Source organism: Apus apus, chromosome 3 (assembly GCF_020740795.1).
Source record: "Apus apus isolate bApuApu2 chromosome 3, bApuApu2.pri.cur, whole genome shotgun sequence".
In the NCBI taxonomy this organism is placed as follows: domain Eukaryota; kingdom Metazoa; phylum Chordata; class Aves; order Apodiformes; family Apodidae; genus Apus; species Apus apus.
The window spans coordinates 57,893,721-57,914,327 of record NC_067284.1 but is presented as its reverse complement, the minus strand read 5'-3'; the positions used below and the strand labels follow the sequence as shown (position 1 = coordinate 57,914,327).

The 20,607-nt window shown below is 39.9% G+C and overlaps 1 protein-coding gene across 4 annotated transcripts in view; it reads right to left on the bottom strand.

Moving 5' to 3' along the window:
* Positions 1 to 18,822, bottom strand: part of PPP1R21 (protein phosphatase 1 regulatory subunit 21) — a 32,648-nt gene extending 13,826 nt beyond the window's left edge. The window contains exons 1-13 of one of the 4 annotated variants that reach the window (XM_051613562.1): positions 18,803 to 18,822; positions 14,939 to 15,007; positions 14,390 to 14,536; positions 12,418 to 12,519; positions 11,571 to 11,735; positions 11,414 to 11,472; positions 10,864 to 10,958; positions 8,505 to 8,557; positions 6,424 to 6,573; positions 3,309 to 3,410; positions 3,145 to 3,233; positions 2,171 to 2,307; positions 1,097 to 1,189 (exon numbers count right to left, since the gene is read on the bottom strand). In XM_051613562.1, the coding sequence (XP_051469522.1) occupies positions 1,097 to 1,189; positions 2,171 to 2,307; positions 3,145 to 3,233; positions 3,309 to 3,410; positions 6,424 to 6,573; positions 8,505 to 8,557; positions 10,864 to 10,958; positions 11,414 to 11,472; positions 11,571 to 11,735; positions 12,418 to 12,519; positions 14,390 to 14,524 (1,180 nt within the window). In that variant the 5' untranslated portion in view covers positions 14,525 to 14,536; positions 14,939 to 15,007; positions 18,803 to 18,822. Of the gene's footprint in view, positions 1 to 1,096; positions 1,190 to 2,170; positions 2,308 to 3,144; positions 3,234 to 3,308; positions 3,411 to 6,423; positions 6,574 to 8,504; positions 8,558 to 10,863; positions 10,959 to 11,413; positions 11,473 to 11,570; positions 11,736 to 12,417; positions 12,520 to 14,389; positions 14,537 to 14,938; positions 15,008 to 15,721; positions 15,741 to 17,680; positions 17,717 to 18,019; positions 18,190 to 18,802 lie in introns of those variants that run through there. The other 3 variants (XM_051613561.1, XM_051613564.1, XM_051613563.1) reach the window with 3 other exon arrangements.
* Between the last annotated feature and the right edge of the window lie 1,785 nt (positions 18,823 to 20,607).

Here is a 20,607-nt window from a genome sequence, read left to right as displayed (position 1 = left end):
TAAGCTTAAGCTATTGGAAATTAGGGTGGGGTGGGAAGCAAGTGAGGACAGAAGTGAAAAATGAAGTATTCTGGCATATGGGAGTGTGAAGTATTAAGCACAACGTTTCTGCTGCTGCTCTAATGAATTACCCAGTTTTATTCAGTATTTTGCTACTATTTTCTTTCTTTTTTTAAAATAAAGTATAAAAGTTGGGTTGCTTTTACATCATAACATATATATATTATTTTCACATTATACTATATTGAGAGGCAGAAGGTATTTATCAGTAGTCTTATCTATGTTACAAAACTCTTGCTTTAGTGTCTCATTTTGTCTGTGGTACAGTCTCTGATCATGTAATTTTATGTTTTTAAAAAAGGGACACTGCAAAATGGGGCAGTGCTATTGATACTACTAAAAGAGAGAAGAAACAAAATCATTTTGCTTAAAATCAGATAAGCCTAATGTTTAAAATAGCTGACTAGTATCAAAACAATTTAGATATATGAATTATATTCTCCCTGGAAACAGCTACATGGTACAGAAATTCTAGGATATACAATGTTTTAAAACTCCAAGTTTTAACCAAACATCACTTCATTGAAAATATATTGAAAGTATAACATATCCATGTCCTTCTGATAAAAGGAAGGTAATCCATTTTCAAGTTTCAAAAGGAAATCAGGCTTCTCTGTACGCTTTGGTTATATATTCCACCGACCTAAAAACTGTAAGGGAAAATTCCGCTTTGAAGGTGGGTACTAGGTCAATAGTACAGAAATGGAGGAAAATATGTATATTCAACAGCATTCCATTCTGTATGCTAGTTCCACTAGAGCATTGCAGTTCAGTAACTAAAGGGATATTCCTCAGGAATATCTAGAGTGCCACAATTAAATATTCCAGTAGCTTAGAAGAACAAAGCTAACAGGATGGACGAGTGAGAAAATGTGTATGCATGTCCAAGGTTTAGTTTCTTATCTTAGTTTAAAAAGGCAAAAAAACCCAGATTTATCACGTATTACACATTTAACATTGTTGCAGAGAGTGCACATGTGTTATGTTAAACAGAAAAAAGCAAAGTTGAAGCATACCACAATTTCTGTACTCTCACCTTTTAAAATGTCATGAAATCCATGAAGACTTGTAGCAATGTTTGCAAACACCAAGTTGTAATTTGTCCTAAGAAGTCCTTTGGGTTTTGTACCTAAAAGTACAACAAGGAAAAAAAAATTTCACCACAAGTGAAAAAAGTAAGCTTTGAAAAATCATCCCATTTCCACCTACTTGAAACATTTGCATGGAGCATGATCTTTAGAACTAAAGAATTGTAACACAGTCATTTACTTAAATTTTCCCTTCCTTTAATATTAGGGAAATACATATCAGAAAAATTTTGTCAGAGTAGGCAGATAAAAGACTTCTAAGGTCCCTAAATTTCATTCAGCTTTTATGAGTATCAAATTAATTTGGTTTCAAAAAGTAATTATGCATGCAGAAAGTTTTACATGCTCACTGATGTAGGAAGGAACCATTTGGGTCCTTCTCAAGACTGAAGACTGAAATAACCTGAAGCTAGACAATAACCATTTCCTCTTATTATTTACAGTACGGCTTTTGGATATAATTTCTCCACACATACACACTGAGGTTTTACCTTATTTTATTTAGTAATTACCACGGGAGTTGTAGTTCAATAGAACAGTAGAAGCTGGAAGTGATTATCAGTAATCAAATGCAGTTCATTAACAATTTCATTACTAAAAGATTAAAAAAGACACAAAGTCAATTGCATTATAGAGATATACTTATGTAAAAAGTGGTACACGTGACTGCTCAGTAACTTGCAGGCCTGTACCATGCTCATGTCTACTCAGAAGGAAGAGCACAGAGCACTGAAGAAATGCTCTACAGTACACTCACTCTCCCAGCCTGGATCAAAGAGGGTCCAGTATGGCAGAGCATACTGCACAACACACTTGCCTCATAGTTTAGATTGTACTAAAGTGTAGTGTTAACCTTGTTTTCCTCTACCATAGAAGTGAGAATTTTTGTGTGTGCAGTTTTTTGGTGTGATGAGGTAGGGGGGGGGGAAGAATTGGTTTACTTTTTTTTAAAAAATAGGTCCAAAAGGAAAACTACACCTTCCAGTTGCAATGTAGCAAACTGAGCCAAAACTGGCACTTACTTGGTAATACAAGAAGACTAACATAAGTATGTAGCTTCTCAAAGACTGCAGTCAACCTCTTCATGTCTCTATGTAGCTCCATATTTCTAGTTTTTAGAGCAGCTGTGCAAAGAGAAGACTCACACTCTTCTTCCAAACTAGGAATATATGAAGTATTTTATTTTAAAAGTTTTATTTTATTTTAAAAGTGAGCAATTATCTTAAAAAACAAGTTCATGAGTTTTGGAGTAGATAACTAATGTTCTCTACATCCCCAATCCAAAGCAACAACAGACTAGTGATTTTAGAAAGGTTAATATATCAGAGGAACTCAGCAACACATGACATATCACCGCATGCTTGTACTATCCACACTCTTGGAAGTTTTAGTCACAAGCCAGGAACAAGGAACTGATTGAATCAGTTTAAAGAATTTTCCCTCTAATATATATAATTTTTATTTTTGCTTCCTAAGGAACTGGAGAAAAGATACGGAAGCAGCATAAACCAAGCTTTTCCTTTTTCCTGAAGCCAAAATATCTTTTTAAGCAGTCCTTTGTACTAATAATCCACCTCCCTTCAACCCACTCAGGAACAAAGATTTTCATTGCAGAAGGATGTGTATCTGGACAAATTTACATTGGTATATTTACTGCATAATTATCTTCAGACAGGCACAAGACATGAACAATTTCAGTGTATCAGAACAGTAAAAATGCTACTGAGTAACATTAAGAAATACTAAAAATCTGTGCAGCTTTCATTGAAGTCTCTGGGAAAAAAAGGCTTTAAAACACATGATTTTAGCCCAGCTGAAAAAAAAAAAAGCAGCATAATCCTAAGGCTCAAAACCTAGCAGGCAACAAAACAAAAACTTCTGCCTTTTAAGCCAGAGTGCCTTAAGGGTTGACTTAATATTAAAGTTGCAGACGTTGACAATGCTGTATGCCTGACAATTGGTGCCCCTTTAATTTGATCTATCAAATCCAAAGTACCTTTTTAACTGATAAGGAAGAATCTTTCTTAAAAAACTTAAGTAGGAAGCTAAATGTTCTGAGAAGACCTTCAATTTCACAGCTGTTTCCTGGAAGGAAAAACAACACATAAGTATTTTTGCTCGGAAAAGATCTTTTTCAATACTACAAATAAGAAATCTTACCAGAACTGTCACAGTATCTTCTGTAATACTCTCAAACAACTGAAGCATTCCTTCCTCCAGAGGGCGAACGTACGAAGCATTTTCATGAAGATACTGTGAGAACTGAGTACAGAGAGATTGGTGCTTACGATGGTGCTTACTGAAGTCTCTTGCAAACTGTTTCAAGTTAAATACCGAACAGTCCACTTTAGCATAGCAGCTGCCATCTTAAATGACCCCCAGGACGTCAATAATAAGATGCAAGAGTCAAGTGATGTACAGCAACCCCTTCTAGAGGACACACACACCTTGAGGGAAAGTGAGAAATCGTAGAAGCCTACACCAAAGTCCAGGCAAAATCCCATCTAGAGCCTTGCCACAGCATCCTAGCTCATTTTAACTGCCACATACAGCACAAACCCCTGCTTTAAGCATTCTTGCATTCCTTGCTCAACTCTATCAAATTAATGCTAGATCCGTGCTCCAGTAAGCCATCAGAATAAACTATCCTATCTGACTTTGCATATCAGCCCTCATCCTGTGCATCAGCACAAAAATTTACACAGCTATGCTGTGCCAAGTACTGAAAAAATAGAGTCAAAACTGAGAGCAAGAGCATCTTTATCTATATCCTGTCCAGTTTTCAACCTGAATGCTTACACCAATGCAAAGGATAGAGCAGTAACTAATCAAAGGAAGAACTCTTATTTTCAAGAACTTCAATTATTATGAAACTTTGGCCTCATAAAACAGCCTGACTCTGCTAAAACACAATTCATTTCTGTGGCTAATTATACCTTCAAAAAAAAACCATACCTGAGAACAAGGTTGTTTATTCTTCCTCACGATCAAAACCTAACAGTACAGTCAGCTTGCAATTTTGATACCACAGTATTATGAAAAGCTTTTTCCACAGACTGCCATACGTAGTCAAAACTGATCTTGGGTTTTATTTTATCCCACAGAAAGACACCTTCACCTTTGATTATTTATACCACAATAGTAGCTAAGGATCCCAGACAAATAGGGTATGAGAAATTTTAATTATTTCTTGTATTATTACAGTGCAGTAACACAGTGTTAACAAGAAAAGAGAGATGCCAAGCTCTCATTCATGCATGCACAAATCTGGATGGAATTAGGGAAATTCCTAAATCTAAGGAGGAAGAAATAACACATGCAGAATGCTCCTGACTTGTGTTGCAAGAAAGAGGACTGCAGTTATATGGCACAATGCTGAAGACCCAGCAGAACCCAGCAATCCAACACTTAAAGAGAAAAGGAATACTTGAACCTGGAAGGGAATTGTCGACATCTACTTTGAGTGTTTGGTGGGAAAAATAACTTGAAAGCGCCAGACAAGACCTGGAGTTGGGGAAAAATAAATCAGTGCAAGTGTGCTAAGCCACTACCTGATGCTTGTCTCATTTACTGTACTAATGGGAGGTTTTTGAACCACTCAGTGGAGGAGCTAAGATCACACTGAGAACACTTGCCAAGTAAATAGATAAATTAATAGAAAATACAGGAGCAACAGGAGCTTCAGTAAGTGATAAAGGATGCTTCCACCACTAGAAAGTCAAGGAAAAAGCACCAAGAGGTAGTGTCCACTGAGGCAAATAGGTTATGAATACACAGGCTACAAGAGATATAATTATAACAACAAAGGCTGAACTACTGAATCAGAGTTAATTATCAGAAAAGGAGAAAGAAATTGCAGTTCTGATTAAGTTGCATGTTTCAGCTGTGTGAAAGCACCTCCCTACTGACAAGCAACAAAGTGTTAATAAGAACATTAAGAAAAAAATGCATGAGAAGTGATGTCTAAGAAACCTGCTTTTATCCCCTTAGTGTATACTGCAGTAGTGTCTGTAGAATCTAATCATTACATTGGACCACATAAACAAGGAGACAGTTCCTGCCCCAAAGAATTTGGAAGATGACAAAACCACAGTTTTCAGAAGAAGGACATGCCATTTTGAGTACACTTGGTGACATAACAAGAAAATATAATTCCCAAACTAAGATCTATGCTGAATCTCTGTAAAGGGCATTCTTAATTCAAATAGTTGAAACAACTAGGAAGGTAAATAGAGTGGGATTTCTCTAGTGGATAAACATCTCCACAAGCTATTTGTTCCCTGCAAATAAATTAAAGGAGGTCTTCCCAAGAAGAGGAAAGTTTTGTGATTGTTAACATTACCACTACATACACTGCAGCCATTTGATGTATGCAAATCACACCCATCCCTGCAGCTTTAATCCGAGCCCTTCAAACTACTGAATTGAAATTCCAGTCTGAATTAGAAAAAAGAGTTTTCCAGCAACTTCAATGCATACAGGTCCACTCGCACTATGACATCACCAACTCTGATGCTAAAGCAATTTCATTCCAAAGCATAGATATATGCATCCCCACACAAATCCTTGTGCAAAGTTTTTTTCCATGCTTCATGACATGGAAAGAAAAAGTCAAAAGATGCAGCTTAACAGCTCTTAATGTCTGAATGGCCTTCCCATGGAGTTGCATGGAAAGAGACAGGTCAGGTTTCACATAATAATTTCAACATGCTTTACAGACTTGAAGCTTCATGAACACTTACAAGGAAAGACCTTTAAACAAATAGTCCAGAATCAGATTATAAAGTTGTTTTTTGACAAGTGACCCAAGTCCAAGTCCTCTCCTTCACAAGCCTATTTTACAACCAGTTTATTTCACATTATGGTTAACACTTTAAACATAAGACCTTCTGTATCCACATCTCCCATGCCCCAAAGAATTAACTAAGACAAGCATCTATTTAGCAGTGCAATATTTGTGTATTTTACAATAAGCTAGCTGAACTTGTGACAAATGCACCTTAATTTAGCACTTAAAAAGCAAAGCCTTGATTGGACTATCATACTGCTCTTGTAGAACAGGCACACGGGAAAAGGATTCTCTGCAGTTACACCTTCACCCACGTTCAGAGAAATCACACAATGGAAAAGACTTCTCATGCAGGAGAGGCTGCCTCTCAGGAACACAGTCATAGCATTCCAGTAAAGGTGGTAGAAGATTCCATGACAAAGATTATTCACTCATGAAAGCCTACATAGCTGAATATATTCTTAGCTGAAAATCTGTAAGCTTTACCTTCTGATTTAATGGTGATATACTGTCTGTTGCAGAATCAACGGGAAAGATCTGTACCTTCTGCTCAGTGTATGTATGGAAGTTTAAGAGAGCTGTTACAAGTTCTTGAACAAAAGCCAGTGCCTGGCCAGCAAGGTCTCGCAACTTCAGCTGCAAAGATAGTTATAAAATTATTACATTTTACATGTACCTATTTATATATGAAAACAATTCTATGACTGAATACAAAAAAATATTGTGAAATATTTCGTTTTTGTTACTAGTTCAGCCTAACACATAGCAGCAATTATCTTTAACTTATTTTTTAAAGTTTATTCAAAGAATAATTACAACTACAGTGCCTCTCAGAAGGGCATGTTTTTCTATATCGGCAAAGTACATTTTTATTTCATAAAACAGGTGAACCTGTACCTTTGTTGCATTTCTCAAATTACAGGCCACAAGAACACTTAGAGGTTAGTACAACTACAAAAAACACATTTGAAATTAAGATTTCTGAAGACCAATAGACTAATTGCTGACAACAGCTCAGTTCTTTCACTGCAGTGATAGTAGGAAATTTTTAACACCTGGCTGTAAGGAAAGCTGAATTGAATTATTAAAAACCATTAAGGTTTTCTCCCAGAATAACAGGTTTCTGCTTCTCCAACCAGTAACACTCAATTCTTACTTTCCCACCTGGACAGAATTGAGGTGCTGCTAATTATGAATAAGGCTGTTCTGTGGCTTAAGTGCAGTAGGAAGGTATACAAGAAAATAATCCAAAAACAGAACATTCTGAAAAAGCAAAGGCGACAGAGAAGACAACCACACTCTGTTGTGATTTATAAAGGAGAAAATAAGGTTAAAATTACATTTCAGCCAAGAATTACTTATCCTTTAGAGACATATTCCTAACACTTCACTGAAGTGTTTTATCAAGTGAACCTTGATTATTTATCAGGGATGGTGGTGAGTCATTAATGCAGCCATTATAGTCAGTTTGTGTATGTTAATTAGCTAAGCAAGGAAGGAAAACAGACAATATTACTGTTTTGCTGTCCTTTACACTGCAGCCGGAGCTGATATACTACTGTTTTGCTTCCACTGGCAAAACCAGTAATAAAAATGTCCTGGAACATTTTTAAGACTGGATCGTGAAGCATGAGACTCACTGGCATAGAGATAGCAGAAAATAGTGAAGGGAGAAACTCTCCATGCAATTATTCAAATTTTTATTAGTACTCAGCAACAGGATGATTTAAGGCTACTTCCATCACAGAACTGGCAACAGGTCACCTGTTCTCACAGTAGACATATTAGGAACAAGGTCTCTTGACAGGCACTTCTGAAGAATGGAGAAAGCAGCTATGTGAAATCTTTCTACAGTGGCATCTGAACAACTAACTTGAAGATTCAAGACATAACATACAAGCAAAGAGAAAAAACACCAACTGCTATGGAGCCCATCCTCAGTAGTAGCAAACCAGGAAAACTTCGAATGCATCAAGGTATCTGATGCTCATTTCTGAATACTGACTACCCCACATTCCCAAGGAAATCGATGAAATTACAGTAATACACAAAAACTCTTAAAAAATGTAAATGAATAAGGGTGATCTGGCTGCAAGTAACAGGTGTTTTGGCAAGAAGTATCCCATAAAATAGGATCCCATGCAGAGTTCTCAAAGATACATGATTTATTCCTTCAAAGGATTATGACTACTAATAATATAAAACTAACATAGGACTCTAGCATACTCACTAATGTATAGTTTACAGATGCAAACACTCTGGGGCTCAAGCGGTGCAAGGAAGAAACTCAAGAATTTAAGATACCAAAACTGTCTTTTTTCAACAAAAAGCTCACGACTTCTAAACTAATGTTGTTTTAACCAACTTTAAAAATTAAATGTCAGATTTCTAACTTACCGCAGGTTGGCACAGTAAAATAATGTAACAGAGAGACAAAAATTAAACCTTTTTGCCATTCTTTTTTAAAAGGCATGCATGAGTTAATACTACATGATCATCAGCCAGGAGTCAATGGATTAGCTCTAGTGAAGTGAGGTGAGCAGACAACAGCCACAAGAATTACTCACCTGGTATCTTCTGTTGTGTAATGGTACATTCAGAGCATTGTATCGATTAGATCCTACAGGAGAAAAATTGAGTTAAATGCACTTATTAAATAATGATTTTTTAAAGAGACAGTTATGATAAATTGCGATATTTTTATATATAAAAATTGCAGTAACATTACAGTTCATGTAAGTAATGTTAACTAAAAAGATATTGGCTTCAATAAAGTAGGTGTAAACATCCTCCCGAAAGAACTGTTACTGTGACCAGGTGGAGAGAAAATGCTTCTATGCTTGCCTCAGACTGTAAATCAAATCTAACCATCTGAACACCCTGAGTCTTACAGGTACAAGCAAAACCCTCTTGTCCCAAGTAACAGCATTCATCACTAACAGGAGTGAAAATCTTCAAAAGAGAAAATTCCCTTAAGATTGAAATTTGACGATCAAGTCGAAATTACATTGATGGGACTGTCAAATTAGATGAAAGCATTTTTAATAGTTTGCATGTTTAAAAAAAGCTCCTGTGTGTACTTGATTAATTATAATTTAGAATAAGATGTACTCTCCACATATTTCAGCATTCTATTCCAGTTACAGAGCAACTAGAATGATTATTGCATTACAAGTGGGCACACTTTTTAAAGAGGTAGAGGGGTATTTGTACCTAGAGAATGGCTTACAAATTCTTACATTTTTAAAAGGTATCACATCCATCCTCAGTTAAATGGAATAATAACTATTTTAGTTTAAAAACTGCACACAAATGAAGTCTACAGCTTCTTACTTCTTTTGTACCTTCCACATTTGGCAACTAACACATAGAAGGAGACAGCTGGATTCCTAACAAAAAACACCATCCAAAATTACCAAATCCTACTCGTAGGGAAATGTTTCAGAAAACATTTTTAATATCTTTCTAGTCTCGAAATCATGCTTAGTAGTCAACAACTCGGTTCATTGTTACTGAAACTGAAGACAGATGGCTGCTACTTACACACCTGAAACCAACTACAGAACCTACAGCAAGATATTTGGAATCCATTACAGACAAACCTTTCCTGACTCTCACTCTTCTGTCACTAAAGAGCTGTCCACTATTTACAGTGTTTTCTACACATGCAAAAATATGGTGCTATGGCAGCTGAGTGAGCAGATAAACAAATCATTTGCATCAAAGTCCTCACCAAAATGATAACCATCTGTAAAAAAAAAAAAATTTAAAAAAAAAAATTGGCTAAAGAAACCAGAGAAATAGAAGCAGGCAGCAGATGTCAGGCAAAGTGATCTTGTGGCAGGAATGAAGTGAAAAGGATATCAGCTAGGCACCAACACCTAAGCATACCATGCTGTATGAGAATCAGCATTTACTAAAGAGAAGATGATTTTGTGTTTCCAAGTCAAGACTCACTGGATTGACAACCCAGTGGAGAACTTGGAAAACTCACCGCTTCAGCACCCCATTAGAACAGCTTTTAGGGAACTATTTAGAGAAGCTATTAAAAACATTGTCGCCAAGTTTTAAATGGAATGAAAAATGCAAAAGTTTCCAATGAAACATATCAGAAATTCAATAGCCTGTTTTCACTTCTCTGCTCCCTGTCACTACTTTCAGCATTTTTCACTATTCCAGACCCTCCTAGTCTCATTGCCAGAGGAGTACTTACAATATCGCTGACATACTAACCGATTCTGGTACCAAAGCAATGCAAAAACTAGCATTCCTAACTTAATGGTATCCTCTGTACTTCAGTCAAATCTAGTAGCAGTTGGAAAGGAAGCAGAAAAAAAAAACTGCTCCAGGTAAAATTCCTCAGATTCAAAGGGTTCCCTGAAAAGAACAAGTCTGAGACAAATGACAGATAAGAACTAGTCTCAGTGTTCTCTGATCAGACACGAGAAATGCTGATGGACTTCCTACTAGTATTAAGGGTAGATTGTTATTGATGTAATGCATGATTAAGTCAACAACTCCGCAGTCCCTAGTTTATCCCCATCCTAACTTACTGTAACTTCTGAATATATGCAGCATAAAAATCTGAAATGAGTAATGGAAGAAATTTTTGTGGAGAAACCAGTAAACTGAAGTGTTCCTCCATCTTTTACAGTATGCTGTCAATAGTAGAGCAAGATGAGGCAAATTACTCAAAAGTCTTCAAAAGTTTTAATTTTCACTTGAGATAGATATAAACATGAACCCACTGTATTTTAAGATCACTAAACAAGGTGATGACGAGTATCATGAATACTTATTACAATTACCTTCAAGTGTCTGTTCAGATGTCCATTTCTTACAGCGAACACGTTTTAATTCATAGAGAACTTCATCCAAATGGATACCCAAAATTAAACAAGAAACCCAGACCAAGGCAATACGTACTTGTATCATTAAAAGGTACTTTTTCATTGATTATGCATAGAGATTCTTCCAGTCTACTGCCCAAAGCTGCTTGAAGATTCTTTAACTGTTGCTGGCTAAATAACAAAAAGACAAACGAAAAACCACACACACACACATTGTAAACCTTTAAATTTTAAACTGCATCACCAGCCATGTTTTTAGAAACGGTTTTTAAAAACTCACATATCTGTTTCATACAAGCTCAGTAGTTTCTTTAATTTTTATAGCACTACAGGCTCTTCAAGCTTTCATCAACTTCACAGCTTTTTAAAATACCTTGGCAATGGAAATGCTCTTCCTGAATTCCACAGCTGAATCTGTGGAACTGATTGTCTAGTTACAAACTCAGAAGAAAAAGGGGTCTGACAAGCACAGTCTTGATGTTAATGTGCTGTTGCCCAGTATTTTGAGCTATATCAAAGTTGTTTGTGTTTTCTTTAAGGTATTGCTCTCTAAAAAATTCAGTTTATATTTTACAGCAGTTATTTCTTTAAATTAGTTTTTCATTATATTAAATAAAAACACTTACCATTCTTCGGTTCGAAGCCTACAGTCCTTAGCTTCTCGTTCTAGTGTCTGAGACTTGATCTTTATGCAAGAAGATAATCTCACAATGTAAGTACTGACACAGCAAGACATTTTATTTCAAACATTTTCATACTTGCAAGTTAGAAAAAACTCCTTACTTCTAATTTGGCTTTATCATTTTGCAGCTTTTCTATGGTATCCATGTATTTTCTCGTTAAACTGTCCACCACAGCTTGATGCTGGGCAGCATCAGTTTCCAAAACCTCAAGTCTAGTTCTCAGCTCCGCTTCTAAACGTTTGTGCTGCTCATCTGCTTCAAAGAACTAAAAGGAGAAAAGCAGAGCCCAGATGAAAGCTTTATTTTACAGTGGAATCTAGTCCTAAGAGTTATATCATCTTAATTAGCCAGTCCAAGCTACTAACAGGTATTAGTGCTTAGACAAATAGAAAATCATGATATTTACAAAAAAAAAAAAAAGATTCAGGAACAGTGTTTATTATAATTTTGTAGTACCAAGTATACCTTAAATACACTGCTGCTTAACAGCAAACACCTGAAAAATTAAACTTGACCCATTAGGCTTTTCTTCAAGTTTTCTAGACCAACACAAAATGCATTTATTTCAGTAAAGTAATTCCTGATTTAATTACAGCAACTTTCAGAAAATATTTTAAGCTTTAAGGAAATTCTGAAATGGTGAACTAAAAAGAAGTTTCCAGCCAGTATCAACTATGTGGCTATTTTCCATAGAGTACCTAAGTATCATCAAAAGAACACACATGTTACGCAAGTTATTCCACATACTGCTTTAAGAATGTGAAGTCAAAATACTTTTCATTTGCCCAGTGAACATCTTTCTAAACAAGCTATCCAACCTAATCTACTGTTTTGTATACATCTAAGCTTCTAGACCCACTAGCTTTCAGATGCCATTTTATCTTCTTACTTTGTTCATTTGACCAGTTTTCTGAACTAAAAAGAAAGGCTAGAAAAATTTCACTCACAAGTATATGTAGTCGTTCATTCTCCTCTATCTTCTTCTGAAGATCTTCATTGAAGACACTTTTCTGCTCTTGACTCAACTGAGATGAGGATTCTGCACTTTTCTAAAAGAAAGAAAATTCAGTCATTATTTCTAAGTCTCTGGCAGGATCCCTAAGACCATCACCAAGTATCTGCAAATACTTCCCACTCCTAATTCCCAGTAGGGGCACGTGAGTATACATCTTTATTACATTGACTAATATATCAAAAGTTATGCACATTGAACACAGCTTAAGCCTAAAAGCAGCATTTTTATCTTCACAGCATTGTTATGTTATAGTGGGAGAGTGCTAATTCTATAAAGACTCAGGAAAGCCTCTACTCAGGCACCATATCCACATACACATTAAACTGCTTTGACGTGCAGGTGCCTGTCTGACAATTTGATTCTTGCATTATTCCACGCTATCAGGAATATGAAACCAAATGCAAACAGGCTTATTTGGTGTTAGAGCTGTGTGTAAGGCACATCTTCCCCCATGAAGTGTGCAGGTGTAAGCTGACCTGGTGTCAGCAGGGACCAGAAATAGTCACCAAAAGTGCACTATCCCATGGCAGGCTGTAGCACAAAGCAGCACTGAAAAACAGCATCTTCACTGTCCATCAGCTTCCCTGAGAATACAGACTGACAACCATTTCCTCATTTTTCATCCACAAGATTCTGAGACCATCAGTGAATCCCACACTGCTCCTCTGCTCTATTGAACCACTGAACAAAGGTAGTACTGTCACCAGACAAAAGGGAGACTGTTTACATTTAAACTTAACACCCAATTTTAAGTCCTTAGGACAGCTAGGAGAGCTAAGCCACCTCTGCATTTGATGTCAGCCTATGAATGACAACACCAGAGATGTGGGCATATGTTCTCCCCCTTCTAAAAGAATTGCAGTCTGCCAAAGATCATCTACCCAAATCTTAATCTAAGTAGATTTAGATGTGATTTACACAGTCTCCCAATGGCAATTCTCTGAAGTAAGGGTGACATGCGATTTAATAGGGGTATGCTCAAGCTACATAATATGAAATAAAAGAACAGAAGGGTCAAACTGTATTTTGAAGTACAATCGACTACAGTGGACAAGTAATGTAAATCAGAGGTACTATGCTTGTCAAGGAACTGGATAGCAAAAAAATGCACAAGATTCTAGGGAAAAAGTAAATAAGCTGATCGTATTACAAATCAGTTGAACGATTTCTTTAATGTCAGTCTGGATAGCTACAACACTTAGTGAACTAACCAAAAAGAAAAAACAACAGTAATTAAGAGGGGTTTCCTCCTAAGATGAAGGTTGCAAAGGATGCTTGAGAACTATTTAAGTCCAGACATACCAATCCTGGAATTCTGGTATTACCTACAGAAGACACAGCTGATCTCAGACAAAACATGCCATAACCAGGTTTAACCAGCAAGCATTTTGGCACAGAGATATCTCAGTACTGAAATTATTCTATCATTTTGAAATAACATAAGGAATATGAAGCACTTGACAAGGTTCACATAAGGGCCTACTAGAAAAGTTACAATCATAGGCTGAAGAGTTAACCATCAACATCAAAATTACAGAGCAAGGAGGTGAGGACAGGAAATGATGGGTGATCAGTTTTCTTCAAAGCAGCAGGTTTAATGACAGAGCCCCAAGATCTTTTCCAGCTGTTTCAACACTTGAAAAATACCTTGGAAAAGGAGACAGTAACTCAGTAGCAATTAGCTGATGCACTAGAAAGAGGAAATAACTACTTGACATATATTTACCAATACCTGCTTCGTGGGTCTTTTCACTAACATCAGCTAGTAACACAAGTTTAGACAAAAACATTCAACTCAAACCTGGACACAAAGTAACTGCTGCTAGAAATCAATGGCTAGACACATTGACAGGTGAGGAGCAGACATCTGCTAATCAAGTTTTTTTTTTTACTTTAGCACATACCTTATTCTTCTTGCCCCTAGCTTCACTTAGGGCAAGTTCATCTTGAAGTAACTCCACCCGCTTGGCAAGTTGTTGATTTCGAAAGGTCAAACTGTCCATTTCTTGTTGCAGTTTTCTCAGTGATTGATCCTTCATCTTCAGTTGCTCCTGAATGACCAAAGAGTTTAATATTAGAAATTTCACACTTACTTTCACACATGCTTTTAATAAAAAGTATCATAAGAACACATTTTAAAAATTGCTTTCTTTGCTATCTGAACACTGAAGAGACCACATATTGCTTTTAAACTAACAAAACAATTTCATTTCCTTGAGCTGCCCACAGATCACACTCTACGAATTAACCAAGAAGCAGCTTTCCACTTTTACAAAGGCAGAACTTCAGAGAACAATGAAGTCTAGTTTCAGAACAGAAATCCTTTTACTAAATCAAGTTCCTTCTTTACTCTTTTGATCACAATACTTCGAGTAAAATATTCTACTACACCCTTCCCATTTACCTATTTTGTCAGTTTCACACATCTGACACGAGCAGCTTTTAGAAATTACCTTCAGAGAAGCTGAGTTTGCTTGCTCATCTACGACCCCTTTTTTCAGAACTTGGTTCTGAGCTCGAAGCTGAAAAAGAAGAAATGCCAGTGATTATGCAAGACAAAGGAAAAAATAAAAGCCATCCATCAGAATGTGCATAAAACATCATGTTCTCTCATGAGAGCATCAGACATGGACACTTTTTGAAGTATTTTGTTCAGGCAGATAGTAGTGGTGTCACACTGAAAAAAATACCTAATTCACATCCTGAATCTCCAAGAAAAAGAAGTTATTTTAACATCTGAACATTTTTGTCAAATAGAACATAACTGTGACTCAAGAAATGCCTTTAAAAATTAGTTACTTAAATACAGTCAAAGTTTGAAGAACAGTGAACAACTATGGAAAAGGTGTAACTTCTTCCTTGACTAATCAAGTTCTTGCTCTTATTCAGTGCTATTTCTGTCTCTCCGCTCTTCTCCCCCAAAATGTTTATGACTGGTTCTGGTACTTGAGCAGAGCTCACAATAAAGTAAAAATCTGTATCAACTCAAGAAGAGCTTAACTATGCTCTAATGAAGAAATACTTATTACTGGTAGCAGCAGATGATCCAGAGAGAACAGCTTGACAAATATTTCAGGAAAACGCATAAAAAGCATAGAAGATAAAGCCCTCCATGATTTACTTATATGTCCACAAATCTGAGCTAAAAATCACTATGGTGAGAAGTGATACTCAAGAAAACTATTTCTCAGTCACTTCACATAGTATCTCTACCCTGCAGCAATGAGGATACCGACAGTTCCATCTTCCCATTCCTTGATAATTGCTTGAATCCTGGTTTCTTCACTGGCAGTTTGTATTCATTTGACATGTCTGAGTTCAGCTGTAGCAGATATAAATTAAAAGGGTTTGTATAGTGTTGGGAACACCTCTGGCAGATGCATAAAAGGCAAGATTCAATGCATAACAGCAATGGCTAAGTTTTTCATACTTGAAAAAAAAAAAAAAATGAGTTGGCATTGCTAAGCACAGGCTTTTGCACTGCAGTATTCCCACGGTGCTGCTCAGGCATCACAAAGGCATGAGAAGAAACATCCACGAGCACCACAGAAAGAGTTCCCAGAACAGGGTGACCCTAGCAAGAAAAAGCAGTATAGTACTTTCCTACATCTTTTTTTTTGCCACAGCTACTAAAGAGGAACGTGTCAGGTGCAATGATAGAACGCAGAATGAACTAGCTCCACCGTGCTTCACTGAGATACCTAAGCTGAAGCGTGAGCTGTCACAAGCTGTAAGAGCCTTTTGACTAGTACCTTCCATCAGACTGCACAGGAGAGCCAGAAGCTGCAACTCCAGAGGAAGAAGATACAAAAACACACATCCTTTATCCGGACTGTTCTGTGAACAGAGACAGAAAGCAAGCCTTTGGCAGGTACTTCCCTTGGAACTTCTTGAGTCTACCAAGCTCTGCCTGAACCCTTGGCTTTATATGAACCAGCACTAACTTCCCACGGCTACGCTCTGCTTCCACCCGCACACAATGACCAGACAATGGAACAACTGATCATCTGCACAACAAGGACAGTTAACTGCATAGGGGATCCCACAATGCCCTGAACCTGTTGCACAAGAAGTGGAATGAGACAAAAAAAAGATCCCACAAAGAATCAACAACACATCACAGGATGTAAGTTGCAAGATGAAGTTTGAAGAAAGCTTTTAGACACCATGATACTAGAAGAAACTGGATCCAGCAGCTGGAACTTTCAGAAACTATACTCAAAAGGTCCACATTGCATAGTTTCATCCAGGAATCAAGCAGCAAAATCCCTCAATTACCTTAACCTGAGCCATTTTAAATCTCCAAGATACAGCACAGCCACTGTAGAAAGTAACATGAAATATGAACTCTGTGACCTACAGAGCCCCAAAGTTAGTCCAGTTTTCTGAAAATAATCTTGTGGACGCATTAAAAAAATAAATACCTGTATCTGTCAAATATTTAAATTCTGAATGTTTTTCTATAGCAGTTTCAAAGATAATAGTATTGAAAGATGCATCATTCTGCAACCTAGGGAAGGGTATCTATAATACAGTGAAGTGCCTTGTGCCAAACACTCTGATGCTGGGCTACAAAAAAAACACGTTGGCTTTCTTTCCTGAGGCTGTTACGAACTGTGTCATTTAAGACCAGTGGTTTCCTCTTCCTTTTAGTGAAGGAACAAGAATGAAGAATTCTGTATTAAGCAAGACTCCACCATTCAAGAAGTTATCTCAAGCACCTTGGGAAGGAAAAGCATTCTCTGCTACAGGCCAGAAGTCTTTGCAAATACTCATCCAGCACCCGAAATGGGAAGCAAAGTCTCTTAGGGCAGCTGCAAAAGAATGGGAACAGACACGAGGAAAGTGTGGAATCAAGTGTCCTCACTTTCAAGATGCTGCAACACCACTGAACTTCCACACTCACCAGTGAAAGCAAACTCATAGCCTAGGCGTAAGAGACAAGACCAAGACCTCAACAAGTGTTCACACCCAAAAAGATAACTAAGTCCCATGCCTGACTAAGGCGTGGAGAAGCAAAGGAAAGCATAGCTAGTTTCACTTCCCTGGCGCAGCTGATCCCATGATTTGCCCTACTGGATGCTCTGTAGATGAAGCCACTTTGCGCCTCACGCCAGCTCGCCCAGACAGCTCTCGGCAACACTGTATGACCTCGGCACCTGCACACACGTACCTCCCCTGTCTGCCAAGTTTACCTTCACGTCAAGAAGAGGTGACCTTTGGGCCCCAAACGCTTCAGGCCGCCACAAAGATCAGCGTTTCAGCCCTGACCAGCCCCCACTCAGCGGCAGCGCCAAAGGCAGCCAAGCCGGGCGGCAGAGCCCAGGGCCCCGCCGCCCCACGGCGGCACCGGGGCAGAGCAGCTGCCGCCCGCCTGGGCAGGGTCGAGCCGGCTCGGCGAGAGCAGGGGCAACCCCGCAGGCCGGGCGGGGAGGACTCCTCCCCTCCGAGCGGCGGCCAGCGGGGAGCGGCAGCGCAGGGGGGCGGCGGCCGCCGCTGGCGGAGCGCGGGGGCTGGGCCCTGACGCCTGGTACCTTGGAGTACTCCTGGGCCAGCTTCTGGTACTTCGCCTGCAGCTCCGCGGCGGCCGCCATCCCCCCGCCGCCGGCCCAGCCCGGCCCGGCCCGCCCCGCCGGTCACGCCGCCGCCGGCCCCGCGCGCCAGCCAAGCCGAGACGCACTTCCGGGCTCGGGCGGCGGGAGCGCGAGAGCGCCACCCCCCCGCCCCGGCCGCCGCGGGGAGGGCAGGGACGGAGCGGGGGCAGGACCGGGGGAGGGCAGGACCGGGGGAGGGCAGGAGCGGGGGCAGGACGGAGCGAGGGCGGAGCTTAAGGCGCCGGCGCCGCCATCTTGACGCCACTTCCAAGATGGCGGCACGAGGAAGGCGGGGCGGGGCGGGCCACGTGACGCCACGAGGCGCTCCCGGCCGCCCTTGTTGCCACAGCAACGGCGGCCGGGCCCTTGCGCGGCCGCCAGGCTACGGGTCCCCGCCCCGCCCAAAACAAGGTCACTGGCGGCTCCCGCCCCGGGCACGCGGTGCCGCTAGGGGGCGCGCCTCGGCCGGGCCTGCCGGAGCGCGCGGCGGCGGGAGGGGCCGTTGGGCCCGGGGCCGGTGCTGGTGCCGGTGCCGGGGCCGGTGCCGGGGCCGGGCGAGGGCCGCTGGGTGGGAGGCAGGTCCTGCGGCACCGCCTGGGCTTGGGCTGTGCCGCCGAGGGAGGGGGCGAGGCCCGCGGGCCGTCACCTGCCTGCGAGGGACGGGGCCTGCGGGAGTTAACGCCTTCAGAGGGCGCTGCCGCCGCTTTCCAACGTCATACCCACCGAACCGGAGGCGGAGGCAGCTTTCGCGGGTCCGTAGGTGAAGAAACGAAACAAAGGGCTGCTGAATGCTTTCCCGCGGTCCGTGGCAAGTGGGTGGCAGGGGCGGGATGGGTCAGTGCCCGCGCTTTCCCCTCCTGCTGCCCTCAGCGCCATTACAGCCTGAGGAAGGGGAACACGAGTGCTGCTGCAGCGCTGTCGGCTTCTTCCTGACCTGCCGAAGCTCCACCAGCCCGGGAGTCGTTTTGAGTATCTGCACCCTCTGTTTCCCGGGGGGGTGCTCTGCTGTTTCCAGCCTTATACATCCCTTCGTTTAAGAGCCGCCTTTCAGCTTCACCACTCAGCCATTGTCCATCAGAGATCACTTAGGCTGTGCTAATTATCTCCTGTTTTCTTCTTTATTCTCAGATTTGCCAAACTTTTAAATGTGTAGGCACCATCAGCACTTTTTAAGCAGAATCTGAAGACGCCGTAATAGGTGTATTTGGTCCTGCCAAACATCCAGCCAATGCAGGATTTTGTTTCTGAACTGGAAACGTGTAAGGAGAAGTATAATACAGCAAAAATGTCATGATACGTCACCGGTCTGTGCTGAGCATCTGGTGATTTGCAGGTTAAGGGCTTCCTGGTCTAGGATAGAGATGTAACAGCAAATTATTATTTTTATTCCGTTTCCATGGTGGAATTTTTTTCCACTTGATTTCAGCATGGTGTCTTAGTAGCCTTTCCTCAGTCGTGGGTAGTGCTAGAGTTGCTAAATCATCATTTTCTTATCTGTTTCTCTTTGTTTCACTTAAGAAGGTAGATAGTAGGTGTCTGTAATGGAAGCTAATCCTTTTCCTTAGTCTTGACACTCTGATGGTCTGTGCTATTCTTTTGCTTGTCACAGGAGTAAGAGTTGGCAAGCACTAAATACGCTATGGTGGCCAGATTACTACATATGTTTGTATCTCCACAGGAAGTCTTAATGTTGGAGGACATGTTGCTGATCCATATTGCCAATAAAGGAGACTGCACATTTTTAGGAAGTCTAAAAGGGGAAAAAAAGCAAAGCACATATTGTCACTATTCATGCAAATGCTCTTGCTGCTGTTCTGCATGACCAGAAGAGCTTAAATAACAATACTGGGATAAGAAGGAAGGTCTAGTTTTTTACATAAAAGCCTTGATAGATGACTATTTCCATTCCATTCTGTATTACATAATTAAGTTCTTAATGAAGTAAATGGACTTTGCAATTGCTGTTCAGCACACCAGGATTAACAGCAACATATGTTGCATAGTATGTCCTCACATGTCAGTGCAGTAAATTTATACTGGAAAATTAATAGAAACATATACAGTTGATTCTAAGCCTGCATTTTTAGGTTTGCATTTTCTAGGGTATGTATTTCATTAAATGTTAGATCAAAATTATTTGAAAATACTTTGGAAAATACAGTACTCCCTGTTGGTGCTGTGTTCTCAGATTCACCCTTTTGGTTTGTCATTGCAGCTGCAGTGCTACTTCTCCTACTTTAAACTGAAAAAAAAAAATGTCTTTACTGTGCTGTTTCCTTGCAAGTACTTTCTTAATACTCATCTGTCCCCAGAGAGCAAGGTTGTCCAGCCACTGCACCAGAGAGGTGCACAATGTGTGGTGTCATGCTTGCTTGTCTGTGAGTCAGTGTGTAATTTCAAAGGACTGATCCTGTCATCAGAAGCTCAGAGCAAGAGAGGTCAAATGAGTGCAATGCCAACCAGCCTGAGGTGGCTGCTACAGGACCCCCAAAATACTACCTTCTGCAAATCCACACATGTGAATATAA